The sequence below is a fragment of the Phaseolus vulgaris genome, chromosome 8, assembly GCF_000499845.2.
Source record: "Phaseolus vulgaris cultivar G19833 chromosome 8, P. vulgaris v2.0, whole genome shotgun sequence".
Lineage (NCBI taxonomy): Eukaryota > Viridiplantae > Streptophyta > Magnoliopsida > Fabales > Fabaceae > Phaseolus > Phaseolus vulgaris.
Window position 1 is genome coordinate 7,081,920 of NC_023752.2, and position 19,372 is coordinate 7,101,291.

Sequence of the window (19,372 nt, forward strand, 5' to 3'; positions counted from 1 at the left end):
TTTCAGTTTCTGGCATTTTATAGATATTTTTTGGGGCTTAAGCTCGCTGCTACTTTATGATTCAAAAGATAATGCTGGAATGCAAACATTTATTGACCTAGGCTTGGTACAAAACTACAATAAAAGATGAGAGTGGTTGTTAAAGCCTAATTTTTTTTTTCAACCATGATTAGTAGCAGTTTTCCCCCCTTAGTTTATAGTACTTCTGTTATTTGCTACATTTAGATTTAGTTTTGAGGGATTTGACTGTTTGATTTGTTATCATCTGGAAAGATAGCTGTAGCTTTATTTTGCAATTGGTCTCAGTTAAGAGAAAACTTTCTCTGTAACATATTTTCTCTAGCTTTGTCATTATTGCTCTCATTTTCTTGGAATATCTGCCTGTATCAATCTTCAACTCTTGGGAGGTTGGGATTTTGTTTGGACAGTTATTATAGTTTGTTAGTAGAAGGGCTAGAGGGTGTTGGAGATCTCACAATAGAGATATGACCTAATTATAGAATATAGTTGGGTGTAAACCTCACCTTAGAGGTCGGTTTTGTGAGGTTAGATTACACTTAAAGTCCACTTTTTAAGATCAGTGATTTGGGAGGTTGTAAGGGATCAAATTGTCAGTAGTGAATGAGCCTTCACATAGTGGAAGATTTTGACGGTGGAACAACTTTATTCCAAATATTTTCCCCCATAAAACATCCATCTTTGATTAATGAACAAGCATCCCTAGTACTGCATTGTATTTGATGTGCAATATTGGCGGGAATTTCAGCTGGAATCTGCCAAGTATTATTACTTATGAAATCTGAAACCTTAGCTTTTAGAAATGATTGAACAAGTCTGTCAGAATTCCTTAAATCAGCTACTGGTTTCATTTAACCATTTATCAGTCCAAAAATTAACTGATTTTTCATTTCCAATTTGCCACGTTGTATTTTCCTTTACCAAATAAAAGTTGTTTTTCTAATCTACCTGAATAGAAGAGTATACAAAAGAAACTATCGAAACAGATGGCCTGAACAGACAAGCTGCAAGAACATTTTCCGTTTTAGATTTCCATTTCGTTTACTCCAAACCATTTTTAACATAGATGCTTCATTAATATCTTCTATAGAACTTAATCTCAGTCCTTCTTCCTTGCAATGCTTACAAACAATATCCATGCTACAGAAGTTGCTATAACCAATGTAATTTCACTTGTCCAAATAAAAATTCTAAACCAGCTCTCAATTGTTTTCCACAATGTTTTAAGTCATCTATGTATTTGAAAACTGAAGAAAATCATGTATTGTATCATAGACTTGATCAGCATAACCCTGCCCCTTTAAGGGAGTAAAAAACCTTTCTATTCGGCTAGTTTTTCCTTAATTATGTAAGCAATTGGCATCAGATTATATAAAAGGTACACCAAGGTATACAAAAGGCAGTAGTTCTTGTGAGAAACATGGTATAGATGAAACTTCTCAAACATAGAACTTAGATTTGCTATTATTCATTGTCTGATCCAAGATTTTTCCATATCTATGTAAATCAACCATAATGGTTATCAGGTTTTTCGTGGTACACCTGCAAAAAATATAACGTCATAAGCATATTTTTTTTTTTCCTGTGTGGGAAAATCAATCTGCTTTGGTCCAGCAGCCATTAATAATTTTCTATCTAAATAAAGCAAAATGATGCTTCTACTTGTAACTTCCTCTGCCAGACAAAACAGCAAAGGTGATAAAGGATCTTCTTGCCTCACACCCCATTACAATTAAAGAATCCACTTGGCTTTCTATTCACTAAGACAAAAAACTTAGCATAATTCAGAAGCATATATATCGACGTGCAGAACTTTTCTGCAAAACCAAAAGCTTTTAGTACAGAAATATGAAAATTCCAATCAAGTGTGTCAAAAGCCTTTTTTATATAAAATTTTGTGGCAATATTTCCTGCAGAAGGTTTTCCAGTAAATTATATGCTTCAGACACTGTTCCTGTACAATCCAGGATACTTCTTCCCTGCATGAATCCTCTTTGTTGAGAAGAAATCAGTCTATCAGTTATCATGACAAACCATCTGTTATAATCTCTAAAATGGTTTTGTATTTAAAGTTTGCTAGTGCAATAGGTCTTTAATTACCAATCTCATCAGCACTAGGTTCCTTAGGAATCAATGATTTGACTCACAATTAGGCAACTTCCACCTTTTTCAAAGAACTACTAGACAACATTTTATATATGAGGTTGAGTTGAAAGAATGAAATATATTTCTGAGATGTATTTACAAATGTGATTACAGTCTCAATTTATAGACTATTTGCAACCTAATTAAGGAAAGAAATAATAGGTAATTAAAGCTGTACAAATCACTAAAAGATATCAAATCTGTCCTAATAAATAGAGAATGAAATATGTACTTAATTATGGAATAATTATCTCCTAATTATGCAATAGGTTGGATTATATCTCAATATGATTAAAGATACCATAAACCCATTAGGCCAGTAAACTTCTTGGGCAAAGATATAACATAGCTTCCTTGACCTTAGACAAAGAAGGCATTTGAATTAGTATCATGTTATCAGTTGAATTCACTGTTCATAAGAAATGGACTTTAAGATTAACTCAACCTTACAAAACCGGCTTGTAAGGTGAGGTTTACACTTTTTTATATACTATGAAAAGTTCTTATTTCTAACTTGTGTGTGAGACTATATATATGGGTGGTCTAATAGCGGACTGATAGCGGGTGACACAATAGGCCCAAAAAAGTCTCGCTAGGACAGACTCTAAATGACTGTGATACCATATTAAGGAGTGTACTTTAAGCCTAACTCAACCTTATAAAATCGGCTCATAAGGTGAAGTTTGCACCTACTTATATGCTATGAAAAGTCTTTATCTTTAATTGATATAGGATCTCCAACACAACCCCCTATAGCTGGGACCCTCTAACTCGTGTGTGAGACTATATATTTATAGGTGATCTGATAGTGAGTGACACGATAGGCCCAAGAAACTCTTGCTAAGATAGATTCTAAATGACTCTTATATCATCTTAAGAAATGGACTTTAAGCCTAACTTAACCTTACAAAACCAACTTCTAAGGTGAGGTTTGCACCCATTTATATACTATGAAAATTTGTTATCTCTAGTCCATGTGAGATCTCCAACAACTATCTTATGAATCACCTCATTAATAATAAGACTGGAAGGAATCGAAACTGTCATTAGACACAAAATATTCTTAAATGCTCCACCATATGCTCTTCCATTTCTAATTTGTCTAGAGATTAGTCTTGAATCATGCTTGAGAAAAGAAATTCTATTAACAGAAGTAAAACATCATTCTCTTGTTCAATTAGTGCTTTCCTCATATTCTTTTTCTTATCAATTTCCACTTTTAAACCTTTTACCTTTTGGGGAGTCAATTCCTCCCCTTTCATGTACATTACCAAACACTGTTTTATTCCACATTCCTATTCGGATTTTGACTTTCTTAAGTTTTTGATTTAGTGTATATATAGGACAAGCACTCCAAGTAGTATTCCATGCCTAATTATAATTCTTCTTTAATGGCTTAAGAACTTTTTCCCCGAGTTAAGGTTCTTGTATATTCCACATGTATAATGAAAATTATCTATGGAGCTTTTCAAAGGAAGTACGACTTCCACTTATGGACATATTCCGACTTGACACCATTTTAATACCAACTAGTTTTAAGATGTTTGTTTGTGTATGATTTCAGGATCTTCTATTTTTGGCTTGCAGTCATCCTGAAAATAGAAGCAGTCTGATAAGCATGGAAGAATGGCCCCAGTGGATTCTGGAAATCTTGATCTCGAACTACGAGGTAATAATATTGATAAAAACCAACGTTTTTATCCTCACTTTCTCTTTCTCTTTCTCTCCTTGTTTATTATTTGTCTTCATTTCTCTCTAATATTTTTTGATACAAGCACAATAAATTCATGCCATCTTCTTGTGTAAAACACATATTTGTATGGTTGTTGGGAAGATTCTTTAACTGTTCAAATTGTGCACATCTGTTTGACAGGTGGGTCCTGGTAAATTATCCGATTCAACGACCATTGGAGATGGAGACATAGAAGACCTTATCCATAATTTCCTGAGTATCATGCTAGAGCACTCAATGCGCCAAAAGGATGGATGGAAGGTTCATATTTGTTAGAATTGTTCACTTCTTTCATGTCTCTGCCTAATTGATGTTACTGCCAACTGTTGCCCAATTTTCTCTTTCAGTATGTTTCTGTTGACAGCATCCTTGTGGGACGGCATGTTTAAGTGTTTTGTGTATCTTCATTAGTTTTTTATTTCATTGGCTGGCCATATAAATTTTGAACATCAAATATTAGACATTTCTTGAGGTTGCAATGGATGTGTAAATCCTTTTTGATTCCAAGAGGCTTATTTGGGTTTTTAGATATACAAACTACTGCTTACTTCCTTTTCTTTTTACCTTCATGGTAAAGGAAGAAATTTTGTCAAGTCAAGAGAAAATACAAGCGGGGGATAATTTCTTCCAAACAGAAAGCCAAATGAATACTGGAGGTTAGAGGTTGAAAATGTTTCAGAGCTCCTATTTGATAGCACATTTCTTGTCCTGGTGATATAGTGCGAATCTTTTGGATGTTCTCTAAATCAGCTCTATTTGAGCAATGGATTATCTATGAAGTATTGAAATTTCATTGCAAGACTGCTAATATTTTATTTAGTTATCACATAATTGTAGTCATCCCTTGGAAGTAAACTTTGTCCTTGACCTGGAATTTCAATATAGTGGGACTTACTAGTGTGTTTGGAAAAGTATTGGGTTCAACTAAATGCCAAGCCATCTCCTCCCTTCCTTCTATGTTTCGTACATTGGAAAGTGGGATCTTCCATTACAAGGCTCCAAATGGATCACCAGGCACAGCCTTAGTCATCACATAATATCAGTCATCTGGAATTTTTCTTTTACTATATGTATTTGTTTGCTTGCATGATTTCGTTTTTTCAGAGTAATTCATACTGCTCAGTGCTGTTCGTTTTGTCCAGGATATTGAAGCAACAATTCATTGTGCAGAATGGCTTTCTATCATTGGTGGATCTAGCACAGGAGAACAACGAGGAAGGTAAGTTTATGCATCCATTATGAGCTCAAGTGTTTACTTCTCAAGTTCTTCTGTAATGTCATTTGACTGTTACTGAAATAGAGTTTTATTCCATTTCATTTTATTTTGATGCTGTTTGGCATTGTTTTCCAGCTAAATTTGTTAATATGAAAACATATATTCAATATAAAACCATTCATTAGGCTATATGTATTTAAGGGAGTTGGTAATTGACGTGGCATAAGAGCCTTTTAACCAAATTTTTAGGACTTCAATCCTCTTCCCATTCTAATTAAACAAATTTAAGCACAATGCAGTGTGAACCTGCTTTGTCTGTGCACAAGCCCAAATGGCTCTTGGATGAGTGGGTGTTAGATATTCTTAAATTTTTGGGTTTAGATTTAACTCAACCCTTTTAAAGGTAGTTCATAGGGTGAGAGTTGCCTCCCATTTATATATAGTATTCAGTCACTCTAGCATCCCAATCAACGTGGTTTTGGATTTTCCCCAGTGGTTACATACAGCCAATCACAAGTTTTTACCTTACAGTTTATGGTTTTAGTAGAGTTGGTCCTTGACAGCACACTTATGACATCAGCACAAATTTAGAAGATACTTCTTTTGTATAACTTCTTTGTGAAGTATTATGTTTGGAAACTATCATGTCACCATGCTTCAATTATAAATGGTACTGGCTCATATTTTCTTGAAGGGCATGATTTGGAATAGGATACCCAAAAACTCCACACATCTTAAGAAAATCATACATTAATTACTATGACAAAATAATCGTGTTTAAATAAGCACTTATTAAATAAGTTAGAGTTAGTTGTAAATTATGAGCATTTAGGTGAGCGAGAAACTAACAAATAACTAATGCTTTCTAAAGCATCATTTTGAAACAAACCGAAATTCACTGGCAGATAAGTTTCGAACATAGGAAGTATTATGCTGTGAAGTGAAGGTAGTAGCTAAAGAAAAATATACTGAACCTTAAAAAAAAGTTTATGTTCCACTGGTGTTTGTTACCAGGTAAATTCTAAATTTGAATAAAAGTTGCTAACGATTGATGATGAAATATGATGAAGCAATAGGGATATAGATTTGACATCAGTTGACTAGGAATTGAAAGAGAGACAATCATGTCAGAAACATGGTCAAAGAAACTGATGTTTAAAGTGATGATTTTGGTTTGTAGAAAACGTTATGAAGGCTTTTGAGGAGTTTTACAATCTCCTGCTATACTACCATATTACTCCCTAGTTTTGATTGACTGTTTAAAGTGGCAGTTGACAACAGTTACTTGTTTCATGTCATTTATATAATCATTCATGTCTGGGTTAATTTCTGTCTTGAAGACGTGAAGAAGCATTACCTATTTTTAAGAGGAAACTTCTGGGAGGCTTGCTGGATTTTGCTGCTAGGGAATTGCAGGTTCAGGTACATTTTTTTTCTATTCTTTTTTATTTTCCTATGAAGAGTTTTGTACATTAAATGCCTTGCTTGATAATGTCATTCATTCTTGTATTCTTTTTCCTCCAGTTATTTAACGTTTTAAATGTGTAATGCACACTTAATAAACAAATCCCTCTCATGTATAAACACAAATTGATATTAAATCCCCATGTATTAGAATATCTTAGAATAAAAAAATAAGAGATATTCTTTTCTTTTTGTATCTTTCGGTTACATCTTCTCTCTTTCTGGTCTGGTCTGTTATTTCCAGCTGTCCCTTTTGGTGAATCAATTTTTGGGTTTTTTGGTCTTTTTGCTTTCAAGGGTAGCTTCTATAAAGCCTCCCTTTGTATTCAGATTTATACAGAATAAAAGTAATAAAAAATATCACATCTGTTTCTCTAAGATATATAAACTGGATTAGAAACTTAAGAAAGATGAAGTTTACAGAGATATGAAAGACAAACATTGTATATTTCCTGCTATATATGCTGTTACAGATACAAGAACTCTGGTCCTTCGAGGACCAGTCTCCTCCCAACATACATTTTTCTTGCCCTTTCTCTAGACCCAAAATGTATTTATACAAACCTCTCTTATTCTTAACTAACTTTTGCTGAGATGGTAACTAACTCCTAACTGCTCAAAACTTCTTGTTTTTGCTGAGGTGTGGATGGCAAAACATCAATAATTACTACATACATCTTTTACTTAATGCAGACTCAAATTATTGCTGCGGCCGCAGCTGGTGTTGCAGCTGGGGGTTTGTCACCAAGAGAAGCTAAGACTGAAGCTGATAATGCTGCTCAGTTGTCTGTGGCTTTAGTGGAGAATGCCATTGTGATACTTATGCTTGTTGAAGATCATTTACGAGTACAAAGCAAACATTCCTCTTCTACACGTGCTGCAGATGCTTCACCTTCTCCAATTTCTGCTGAGTATCAAATCAATAGTCGCCCAATGTCATTGTCGACTATTGAAGAATCATTAGAAACTAGTGACTCTGGGGCAGTCCCTCTAGATGTATGCATACAGTAATTTAACTGCACATCTATGCATGTTAGAAATAAATATTGATGTCTAGTTTTTATTTTGTAGATCTACAATACTGTTTCTGTTATTCTTACAAATTCCATTCCTTGGTGATGTGACTGTCATTTTCTCTAAATATTTTTATAATATAAATCAGAGTATTATTCTTTTAATTCCTTTTCTGTTTTCTTATCTCTAACTGCATTGCGCATTCTTCTGATTTAAGAAAATATGGATTGAATATTTTTTTTATTCGCATTACAATTCCTTTTATTAGCATTCATGTTACTTTGAATTGTGTAGTTCTCGTTCTCATTTATTTTTGTATTGGTGAAACTAATGCTTTCAAGATAATTTTAGGTGCTTTCATCAATGGCCGACAGAAGTGGCCAGATCCCATCGTCAGTGATGGAAAGGCTTGCTGCAGCTGCAGCAGCTGAGCCCTATGAATCTGTTTCTTGTGCTTTTGTGTCATATGGGTCCTGTGCTAAGGATTTAGCGGATGGCTGGAAATACAGGAGCCGTTTGTGGTATGGTGTCAACCTTTCTCCAAATCCAGCCCTGTTTGAGGGTGGTGGGAGTGGATGGGATTTTTGGAAGTCTGCTCTAGAGAAAGATGCAAATGGAAAGTGGATTGAGCTTCCCTTGGTGAAAAAGTCTGTGGCAATGCTCCAAGCCTTATTGCTGGACGAGTCTGGGCTTGGTGGTGGTCTTGGTATAGGTGGAGGGTCGGGTACAGGAATGGGAGGGATGTCTGCATTGTACCAGCTACTGGACAGTGACCAGCCATTTTTGTGCATGCTTCGAATGGTTCTTCTATCGATGAGAGAAGATGATGATGGTGAAGATCATATGCTGATGAGAAATACAAGTTTTGAGGATTCAGGATCTGAAGGAAGAAAACCACGGTCAGCACTTTTGTGGAGGTAAAATAACCTATTCAATCTTGACATATATATATACATATACATAGTTCATTTTTTTATCCATAAATGATCAATGGCCATTGAACTGTTAGAACACTTATATACTCTCTCTACTTTAATAATAAAATATGTAGGTGTCATTTAGAATATACCACTTGTACTCTAAATTTATTTTCTAGGTGACATTTTTATTGCTCAATTATTTTTTGTCTATCTTTATCTATTATAGAACATACTGAACAAAACAGAATAAAAAGGGGGAGAGAGAGACCAAGAGATATGGGTTCTGACTTTGAAATATTGTTCGCACACATCTATTTATCACAATATAGCATTCCTATTTATAGTATAATAACAAACAGTTAGTTAACAACCCACTAACTACCTGAATAACATACAACACTAACTGAATTATCTGCAACGCTCCCCCTAGTTCAAATTAGGCTTCATTAAAATATAAACCATATGTTTATTTCTACTGCAAAATTTTCAACCCTAGCCAGCGTTATCAAATGGTGGTTATGGAAGTTTTGTCGGTCACCGCTATCTGCTATTTTAAAGGATATGGCGTCTTCTACCATTTCCGCCGTAACACCATGGTGTATTGTGGCGCCTGTGGTGGAATATTGGTTTTCAAATTTAATTTTTGTTTTTCAAAAACATGATTTTGGGTTTGGCTCAATTTTAAATCCAAAGGTTGAGGACGGGAGAGAATGAACCCTCTTTTATGAACAAGAACCTTCTTCACGGAGCGAAAGTCCTAAGCTGTGAAAGCATTAATAATGAGCCTTCTCTGTTGTCAAGTCTTCTTGGAGTTGTCTATGTCAGTAATTTACTTCAGCGGTCTGAACCACTGTGGTGACATCAGCTCCGATGACCTAAACCTTGAAACCATGTTATTTTTTCTGTTTTTCCTTCTTCTTCCTTCTATTTGTTATTTACCCCTCTCTTTCTTCCTCATCTGTTTTTCTCTCCTTTTCTCCTCTTTTCACATGTTCTTCATAGAGTTTTTACTCTGTTTTTATAGTTGTCTGTTTTTCTCCTAAATTTCAGAACCAGTTATTTGTTTGTTGTTTTTTGGTTTGCTAATAAAACATTTTCCCCTTATAGGATAATATCAAGCACCCACAACCAAAGCAATGGTTCCTCAAACTATAAATGAAGTATTAGAATTTTTATGTATTAAGAATAAAGAAAATAAATATGGGATTAATTTCCCTTGCACACATAGGGTTGTTTGTTTATATATGTAAATAATACCAGAATAACAGAAACTATGGGCTAAGTCTGTTACATTCAACAATCCCCCTCAAGCTGGTGCATATAAATCGTATATACCAAGCTTGTTAGAAATATAATAAATTCTAGATCCCCCTAAAGATTTAGTGGAAATATCTGATCATTCAAATTAACAAACTCAGTCTTGATGTCTCTAGATACAATCTTTTCTCGAATGAAATGACAATCAATCTCAATATGTTTGGTCCTCTCATGAAAGATGAGATTTGAGCTAATATGAAGAGCAACATGATTATCACATATGAGTGTCATTTGAGTGACCTCTCCAAATTGCAATTCTTTAAGTAACTGTTTAAGCCAAATAAGCTCACTAGTAGCTGAGGCCATGGCTCTACATTTTTCTCTTCCAAGAAATCAAATTATCACCAATAGAAACATATTAGAAAGTGGACTTTAAGCCTAACTCAACCCCATAAAACCGGTTCATGGGGTGTTATATACAATGAAAGGCTCTAATCTCTAGTCGATGTGGGATCTCCAACACACCCCCTCACGCCGAGACTGCCAACTCGAGCGTGGGACTATATATTATGGGTGGTCCGATAGCGGCCCGATAGCGGGTGGCACGATAGGCCCAACAAATATTTGCTAGGATAGGCTTGAAAATAAGCTCACTAGTAGCTGAGGCCATGGCTCTACATTTTTCTCTTCCAAGAAATCAAATTATCACCAATAGAAACATATTAGAAAGTGGACTTTAAGCCTAACTCAACCCCATAAAACCGGTTCATGGGGTGTTATATACAATGAAAGGCTCTAATCTCTAGTCGATGTGGGATCTCCAACACACCCCCTCACGCCGAGACTGCCAACTCGAGCGTGGGACTATATATTATGGGTGGTCCGATAGCGGCCCGATAGCGGGTGGCACGATAGGCCCAACAAATATTTGCTAGGATAGGCTTGAAAATGGCTCTGATACCACATCTCCAACAAAACACAATATATGGAAGTGGATATTCTATCAAACGGAGATCCTGTCGAATTAGCATATGAATGACATACAACTCTAGTATAATTATTGTGACCATATAACAAGCCTTTTTCCAGGAGAATCTTTAATATACTTCAATAGACGAATGACTGCATTTCACATTTCAATGATCAACATATGGAGAATTAAGGACTTGACTCACCATACTAACCGTAACCGGACAAGTAACATTAAAATTGTTCAATTTTCCAACTATTCTTCTATACTTCTCGGTATCTAAGAGAGGCTTCCTCTGACTTGGTAGGAGTTTGACATTAGGATCCATAAGTGTGTTAACAAAGTTTGAATTTATTAATTTAGTTTCCTCCAAAATATCCAATCCATACTTCCTTTGACAGATAACAATACCATTGTTGGATTGTGCTACCTTAATTCCCGATAAATATCTGAGTTTGCAAAGATCTTTGGTCTGAAAATGGTGACAAATATGTTGTTTTATTTGAGAGATTCCTTGGTGTTGTAAGAAAAATGTCATCAACATATACTACTAGATAGATACACCCAACACTTGAGTGACGGTAAAAACTAAATGATGATGGCGGAGAAGTGGTGACAGTGGCTTCACCGCAAAAAAATTTAACCCTAACCCTATGCTCTGATACCATATTAAGAATGAAAAAAATAAATATAAGATTAATTTCCCTTGTGTAAAATACACATATAGGTTGTTTATTTATAGATTGAAATAATAACAAAAGAACATAACAGAATATAAAAAAACTATGGACTAAGCCCGTTACATTCAACATTATGAATTAAGTTTAAGACGTTATCTGATGACAATTTTGTAGATGTTATGAAATTGGTTTGTCATTATGCTATTTTTAATATATTAATTGTTTTTTTAGTGTGTATATATAAATATATATATATATATATATAGTAGCATGAAAATTTGTCCACCATAAAATTTCCACCACAGGCTGCCATGCCATCTTTGATATTCATATGGTAGTATCTAAAATTTTATTTCACACATAATATGTATCACAATATATCACTATTATTTATAGTACATAACAAGTACTTTACTAAATATCTAACATACTATTCTGTCCCAAGTATCACACAAACACGTTCCTTACAGTAACAAAGTCCAGCTGCAAACTGCTTTCCCCGCCCCCTTATTTAATACCTTTTTTTTATTTACATCTATTTGAAACATTGTCCTATATTTTTAAAATGGTCTTACTAATTGAATTTCCCAATTTGTCTATATTTCTTATTTCTTAGCAGATGAATATCATCATCACCGACTGATAATATTGAAGGGTTTTTCTTGTTGTTTATTTATTTATTTGTAATTTGAACAGTGTTCTCTCACCTGTTCTCAACATGCCAATTTCTGATTCTAAGAGGCAAAGAGTTTTGGTAGCATGTTGCGTGCTGTATTCTGAGGTTTGTATTATCATCCTAATCTTTCCTGTGCACATGTGTCATTTGTCTTTCTTTTGTGCACAACTATTGTAGTTACCATAGTACAACATCTGTCCAGGTATACCATGCTGTTAGCAGAGATCAAAAGCCTCTTCGTAAACAGTACCTTGAAGCTATTTTACCACCATTCGTTGGTGTATTAAGGAGGTGGCGCCCTGTTTTAGCTGCCATTCATGAGCTTGCTACTGCTGATGGCTTGAATCCTCTTATTGCAGATGATCGTGCATTGGCGGCTGATTCCTTGCCAATTGAGGTACTTTGCTTCACATGTGTTTTTAAATATATAGTTGGGATTGAAATCAGCATAGTGATGCTTTTGCATACTTATTTTCATTTAAAAGAAGTGTTAGTTATAACAGTCTTAACTGTTTTATATGTATTACTGCACTGGGTACTATTAATACCCAGTCTTCCCTGTATGTTCTGTATTCAATCATATAATAAAGTTCTCTCTTTCTTTCATTCTTCTCTCTAAACCCCTTGTTCTTTCTCTACTCTTTTATGGTATCCAGAGCCAAAAATGGCCTCATCATCCACCACTGAAACCAATCCTGAAAATTTTTCTTCCAAGCCCGAAGCTCTTCTCCCTCATAGCTTTCATACCCCAATACCTCTGAAACTGGATCCAGACAATTTCCTTGTCTGGCGACAACAAGTTAATGCCACCCTTCGAAGCCTAGATCTTCTTTATTTTCTGGATGGTTCTTGCATTCCTTCGCGCTTCATCTCTGTCGAGGAAGACTCTTCCCCCACTGTTAACTCCAAATATATCCAGTATGATCGTCAGGATCAGGCAATCTTGGCCTGGTTATTGGCATCTATGACTGCAGGTATCCTAACTCAGATGGTAGGCATGGACACTTCAAATCAAGTGTGGCAAAAACTCCAGACCCATTATGCATCTCAAACTCGTGCTCAAATAAAGAAGCACAAACAGCAGCTGCGTACACCCAAGAAGGACCGCTCCATCTCTACCTACCTTCTTGATATCAAGAAAACCGTAGACCACTTGGCTGTTGTGGGTTGTCCCATTTCTACAGAAGATCACATTGAAGCTGTTCTTGATGGGCTGTCCAATGAATACGATTCTTTTATCACCTCTGTCACATCCCGTCTTGACCCATATACGGTAGCAGATACACTAAACCTTTACAGCTTGTTTTCATTGACATTTAGGGGCCGTCTGCTACCCCTGCAACTAATTGTGCTACTTACTATATTTCTTTTGTGGATGCCTACACTAGATATGTTTGGTTCTATTTAATTCACACTAAATCACAAGCACTCACTGTTTTCAAATTTTTCAAATTATATATTGAAAAACAAACTGGTTTTCCACTGTTAAGCATTCAAACTGACAATGCAAAAGAGTTTCTCTGTTTTAAATCTTTCTTGTTATCCAATGGCATATCTCATCGTCTAACTTGCCCTCACACTCATGAACAAAATGGTTCTGTTGAACGTAAGCATAGGGCATATTGTTGATATAGGATTGACTCTACTTGTTTGTTCTAATTTACCCATGCATTTCTGGGCCTATGCTTTCACTACTGTTGTTTCCATTATAAATGTTTTACCCACATCTGTTTTAAACAATCAAAGCCCATATTATCTGTTGTTTAACACACCCTGATTATTCTTTTTACAAATTTTTTGGATGTGCTTGTAATCCTCTTCTTCGCCCATATAATAAACATAAAATGAGTTTTTGTTCATCTTTGTGTGTGTTTCTTGGCTATGCCTCCAATCACAAAGGTTACATGTGTCTCTCTCCAACTGGGCGTATGTATATTACTCGTCATGTTACTTTTAATGAATCTGGTTTTCCCTATGCTGTTTTATCTAACCCTTTTTCTTCTGTTTCTTCACCCACTAATAACCCTTCCTCCATCCCTTCACCCACTTTAACTGTTTTTCATCAACCGCCTGTTTTTGTGTCTCAACCAGCACCCCCTGAATCACAACCTACCGCCCCTGCTTCCTCACAAGAAATTCCTGATTCCTCTGCTACTATATCCTCTCACTTTGACTCGTCTTCCACTGCTTTGACTCCACTTAATCCTGTTCCTCAAAACACTCACCCTATGCTTACACGCGCGAAGGCTGCTTTACTTGGCCCACGTGCCTTTACTGCAGCACCTGTTTTGACCCTTCCCAAATCCACCAAAGAAGCCTTACATCTTCCCCAATGGAGTCTCACCTCTCTTCCTCCTGGAGTTCAACCCATTGGTTGCAAATGGATTTTCAAAATCAAATACAATGCTGATGGCTCCTTTCAGCGGAATAAAGCTCGTCTCGTCGCCAAAGGTTTTCATCAGCAACAAGGCTTTGACTACTTTGAAACATTCAGTCCTGTGATAAAGCCTGTCACCATACGTATTATCCTCACTCTAGCTCTTCAATTAAATTGGTCTGTCAATCAAATTGACATTAATAATGCCTTTTTGTATGGTGACCTGGAGGAATCTATCTACATGATTCAACCTCCTGGCTTTGAAACTGGTGACTCCAACATTGTTTGCAAACTTAACAAAGCTCTTTAAGGGTTGAAACAGGCACCTAGATCCTGGTTTCACAAGCTATGTACCACTTTAATCTCTCTTGGTTTTCATCCCACCAAAAGTGACACCTCCCTTTTTCTTCACTTCCACAATAACATTACTATATTTGTCCTAATTTATGTTATAACAGTCTTAACTGTTTTATATGTATTAACTACTACACTGGGTACTATTAATACCCAATCTTCCCTGCATGTTCTGTATTCAATCATATAATAAAGTTCTCTCTTCTCTCATTCTTCTCTCTAAACTCCTTGTTCTTTCTCTACTCTTTTAAGAAGCATATGGATATGAACAAACTCATAAAGTGCTTGTACTTTGGTACCCTGTGCAATGCATGATAGATAGACTATTTACTAATTTGTAGGTACTTGTATTATATTTTCTGTTAGGCAAGAGATATAACACAATCTGAGCCTAAGGCCTTGTGAGTCTGCTATAGGAAGAAAAGCCCATAAAAATTTAATTACGCTTTTCTTAGGAAGTTGTTAGAAGTTAGTGAGTAGGCAGTTAGAGAGAAAGGCATATAAATAATCTTTTAAATGGAACATCAAGGAGGGAATTATGTTAATAGTTGCATAGCTATTTTCCCTATGTAGAATGAGAGAGATCCTTGGTGTTTTCAACACCATTCTTTTCTGGAATAAATGTAGCAGAATTATATTCGTTCCATTAGTTCACTTTTTCTTATATAATAATAGCTCTGATTTTCTCTTTCTTTGTAACAAATTTAAAGCTTAGTAAGCTTTAGCTTAAAGGGAAGTGTTAGAATAATATAAAAAATATCTTATAAGATGTTTATATATCATAAGGTGATTTGTTTGCGAGTAGTATTACTATATTAGAGATCAACTCATGCTTTCAGTGTACTTTTCTTTTTCTTTCTTTCTTAGGCTTTGGTTAGTGATCTGGGCCCAACTTGTCAGCTGGCCTGTTATCAATAAATAAAGGATTTCAATCAGTTGTAACTGAAATTGAATTTTACTGAATCATTAATGCAATGCAACTTTCCAGTTACGTAAACCATTTGTCTTTTATATCTTTTGTAATGCATACAATAATTCTCAAGGGATTATTATTCAGTCTCCATTCTCCAATGTGCTCTCAATACCTAAAACCCTATATTTTCAACAATGTATATAATGTGTACATTCACGTGCATGTGGTTTCCCTTTAAGTTCTGATATGTGGTTTGGTCTCATTGATTTTAGGCTCAAAAATTTAGAAAATCTGCAATTTTGGTAATCTCCTCATATACCTTGTGCTTTTTTGGGGTCAAATTGAGTCCTAGACCTAATGTTTTCATTTAAGGTACCATAAAAAGGTATTTTAATTAATTAGTTATAAATGTTAAAAATAAAAGAAAAAAAGTATACAAAAGTGAGAATTTGACCAAAATTGAAGATTTTCTAAAACTAAGGGCTAAAATTGAGGAGGGAAAGGAATTAGGGGACCAAAATTACGACGTAGCCTATTTATCTACTTTATGTTTTTTTATGGTGCCACTAACCTTGAATAAAAATTGCATACAACTTTATGGTGCCACCAACCTTGAATAAAAAGGGGTTTTTATTACTTGAGTGCTTACTATTAAAAATGGAAAACCATTAGATTTGTATGTTATTTATGATTTGTTTGTTAGTTTTGTTAGTTTGCTTTTTTTATTTGTCACTACAATAATGATATGCTAAAACTTATTCATTATGATGCTAATCTTGTATTCATTGAGATATGCATTCAATATCTAGTATTTATTTCAGGCCGCTCTTGCTATGATATCTCCTGCCTGGGCTGCTGCTTTTGCATCTCCACCTGCTTCAATGGCAATGGCTATGGTTGCGGCAGGTACCTCAGGTGGTGAAAGCCATCGGCCTGCAACAACTTCCCATCTCAAGCGTGATACTTCATTGATGGAACGAAAACAGACTAAACTCCATACATTTTCAAGCTTTCAAAAACCTCTGGAAGCCACAAATAAAACCCCACCCCTTCCAAAGGACAAAGCTGCTGCAAAAGCTGCTGCTTTGGCAGCTGCTCGTGATCTTGAGAGATTTGCAAAGATTGGTTCTGGAAGAGGTCTTAGTGCTGTTGCAATGGCCACAGCTGCACAGCGAAGGAATGCTAGTGATATGGAGCGGGTAAAGAGTTGGAATATTTCTGAAGCAATGGGAGTTGCCTGGATGGAATGTTTGCACCCTGTTGATACGAAGTCGGTATATGGGAAAGACTTCAATGCCTTTTCATATAAATACATTGCTGTTCTTGTTGCTAGTTTTGCCCTAGCAAGAAACATGCAACGGTCTGAGGTTTGTTTGCTAATTGTTTCTATGGTGTTCAGATTTTGGAGAAACAGCTTATTAAATATTTCTTGGTTGCCAGATTGACAGGCGTGCTTATGTAGATGTAATTGGTCGGCATCGAATCAGTACTGGAGTCCGGGCATGGCGCAAACTTATTCACCAGTTAATAGAAATGAAAAGTCTTTTTGGGCCTTCTGCAGATCATTTATACAGTCTACCTTGTGTATGTTGTGATACTATTCTTCACATTGTCATTACCAAAATCACATTCTTTATAGCATCTCATCCCTTTCTACGATAAATTCTCTTTTCAGGACATAATGAGAAAGTGACACTAAGAAACATGCATTGTGTTTCTTGCTGCTTGTTCCTTTGACATCAGAAAATCTTGCAAACAAATTTCAGCCTTTTTTTTAATGTGATCCTGACAGTTATATGGGAAACCTTTGGTTTTCCAAAGAATTTGATTGCTTCCTTAATCTTATCCTTTGCTTTTTTTTGTTTCTTTTTTCTTGTTATGCCTTAATTGGAGGATGCACTTTCTAGTACATGAAATTGCAAAATATTTGTGTTTATTTCATTATACTAATTATTATATAATTTTCTAGGTGTTCTGGAAGCTAGATTTAATGGAAGGTTCTTCAAGGATGAGAAGATGTTTGAGGAGGAATTACCACGGCTCTGATCATTTAGGTTCTGCGGCAAACTATGAGGACTATTTTGGGGAGAAAAATGACCAACAGACTCCAATTTTGTCAGCAGAAGCAATCTCATTGGAGACAGTCAATGAAGATGAAGAACCGGTGGAAATTGACAACCTGAATACTAGGGTCAGTGATGATGATAAAGGAGACAATCAGACTAGAATGTCCGAATCGGCTGATCAAGCTGTTCTGGCATCTTTAGAGTCTGGTGCTACTCAACATGCAAGTGATGAAGAACTTGTGCGGAGTTCTTCAGCCATTGCACCTGGGTATGTACCTAGTGAACTTGATGAAAGAATTGTTCTTGAGCTACCTTCATCAATGGTCCGACCACTAAAGGTCATTCGAGGAACCTTTCAAGTAAGTTCTATTGGCCTTATTTAATGTATTTTATTAAATATGTATGTAGTTATAAATGTGGATACCTCCTTTGATACTGAAATTATCCTGATGAAATTGCTTTTTTGGCATAGTAGATTTTGTGTACTATATTTATTGCATTTTATATCCCCAAAGATAACCAAAAAATAGTAAAAGTGGTGCATAAATAGCATTCTTATAATGTTGAACACTTGCAAAAAAAGGCACGAGTCTTCCTCTTGCCTCATTTTCTTGTTACAATCGGGCTTATATTCTTGGCACTGCTATCATTCTACTCCCAGCTGTTCTTCTGTCACAAACTACAGGGTGGGTTTGAAATTGGATTATGTTAATGATGTGTTGGAAGATTTGGATTTTCAGCAGTTATGGACTTTGTGGATGAGCATTGATTTGGGTTGTTTGGACCACAATGCTGTGGTGTGACAATGCAGTGGAATCAACTATAGAAATAATTAAGGACTTGCATAGTTTTAGAAAATGTTTTTGTTTTACTTTTAATCATGGTAGTTCAGTCGAGATACAAATTATGTATTGTAGAGCTTATATTTTGAACCATGAATTGTTTTGTATCGTGAAACATAAAATTTATAAACATTTAAAAAGTTTACCATATACTTAACATGACATATAAACATGCAAAAATATCATTAATAACAACCACATAGTCAAAAAGAGAGGTTGTATCTATGTGTATTTACTGCACAATTTCAATAACAACCTCCCAAAAACACTGCTGCTGCTATGGATAAAATTCTTATAACAATGGCTATATGCTACTAAACAAATTTTGCATTAAATATTTCCCATCATTAGATATTATTTTGTTCCTTATTGTTGTATCTGTTCTTCATTATAAATAACAGTTACTCATGTGGCACACAACACACGAAATTCATTATATTCCTTCTCTGTTTTTCTCTTGTCAACATGGTACAAGAGCAACATCATCCTCTGTAACATGTTTTGTCATTGATCCTTACAATGTTATCGTCTCTGTGAAGCCCAACATTCACTTTAATACAATGTAATTTGTCAAATATCAATATGATTAAACTCCCCATTGAGCTTGGCAGGAACTTTGTGCTCACAAATGACCTCTGATACCTTTCTCCATTTTCATCACCCAACTTGTACCCTATCTTGTGGGACATCTTTATTAATTTTCCCTCATTTTTTAATATTGACACTAG

General features: G+C 35.3%; 1 protein-coding gene across 3 annotated transcripts in view; it reads left to right on the plus strand.

Moving 5' to 3' along the window:
• Positions 1-19,372, plus strand: part of LOC137826382 (BEACH domain-containing protein C2) — a 49,375-nt gene that overhangs the window by 11,937 nt on the left and 18,066 nt on the right. For all 3 annotated transcript variants that reach the window (XR_011083483.1, XM_068632329.1, XM_068632331.1), the window contains exons 6-16: positions 3,728-3,832; positions 4,037-4,156; positions 5,038-5,114; positions 6,452-6,533; positions 7,269-7,571; positions 7,941-8,506; positions 12,113-12,197; positions 12,295-12,489; positions 16,558-17,103; positions 17,177-17,320; positions 17,706-18,161. Coding sequence is in view for 2 of the 3 variants with exons in the window: in XM_068632329.1 (XP_068488430.1) it covers positions 3,728-3,832; positions 4,037-4,156; positions 5,038-5,114; positions 6,452-6,533; positions 7,269-7,571; positions 7,941-8,506; positions 12,113-12,197; positions 12,295-12,489; positions 16,558-17,103; positions 17,177-17,320; positions 17,706-18,161 (2,679 nt within the window). In the remaining variant the exon portion in view is untranslated. The remainder of the gene's footprint in view (positions 1-3,727; positions 3,833-4,036; positions 4,157-5,037; positions 5,115-6,451; positions 6,534-7,268; positions 7,572-7,940; positions 8,507-12,112; positions 12,198-12,294; positions 12,490-16,557; positions 17,104-17,176; positions 17,321-17,705; positions 18,162-19,372) is intronic.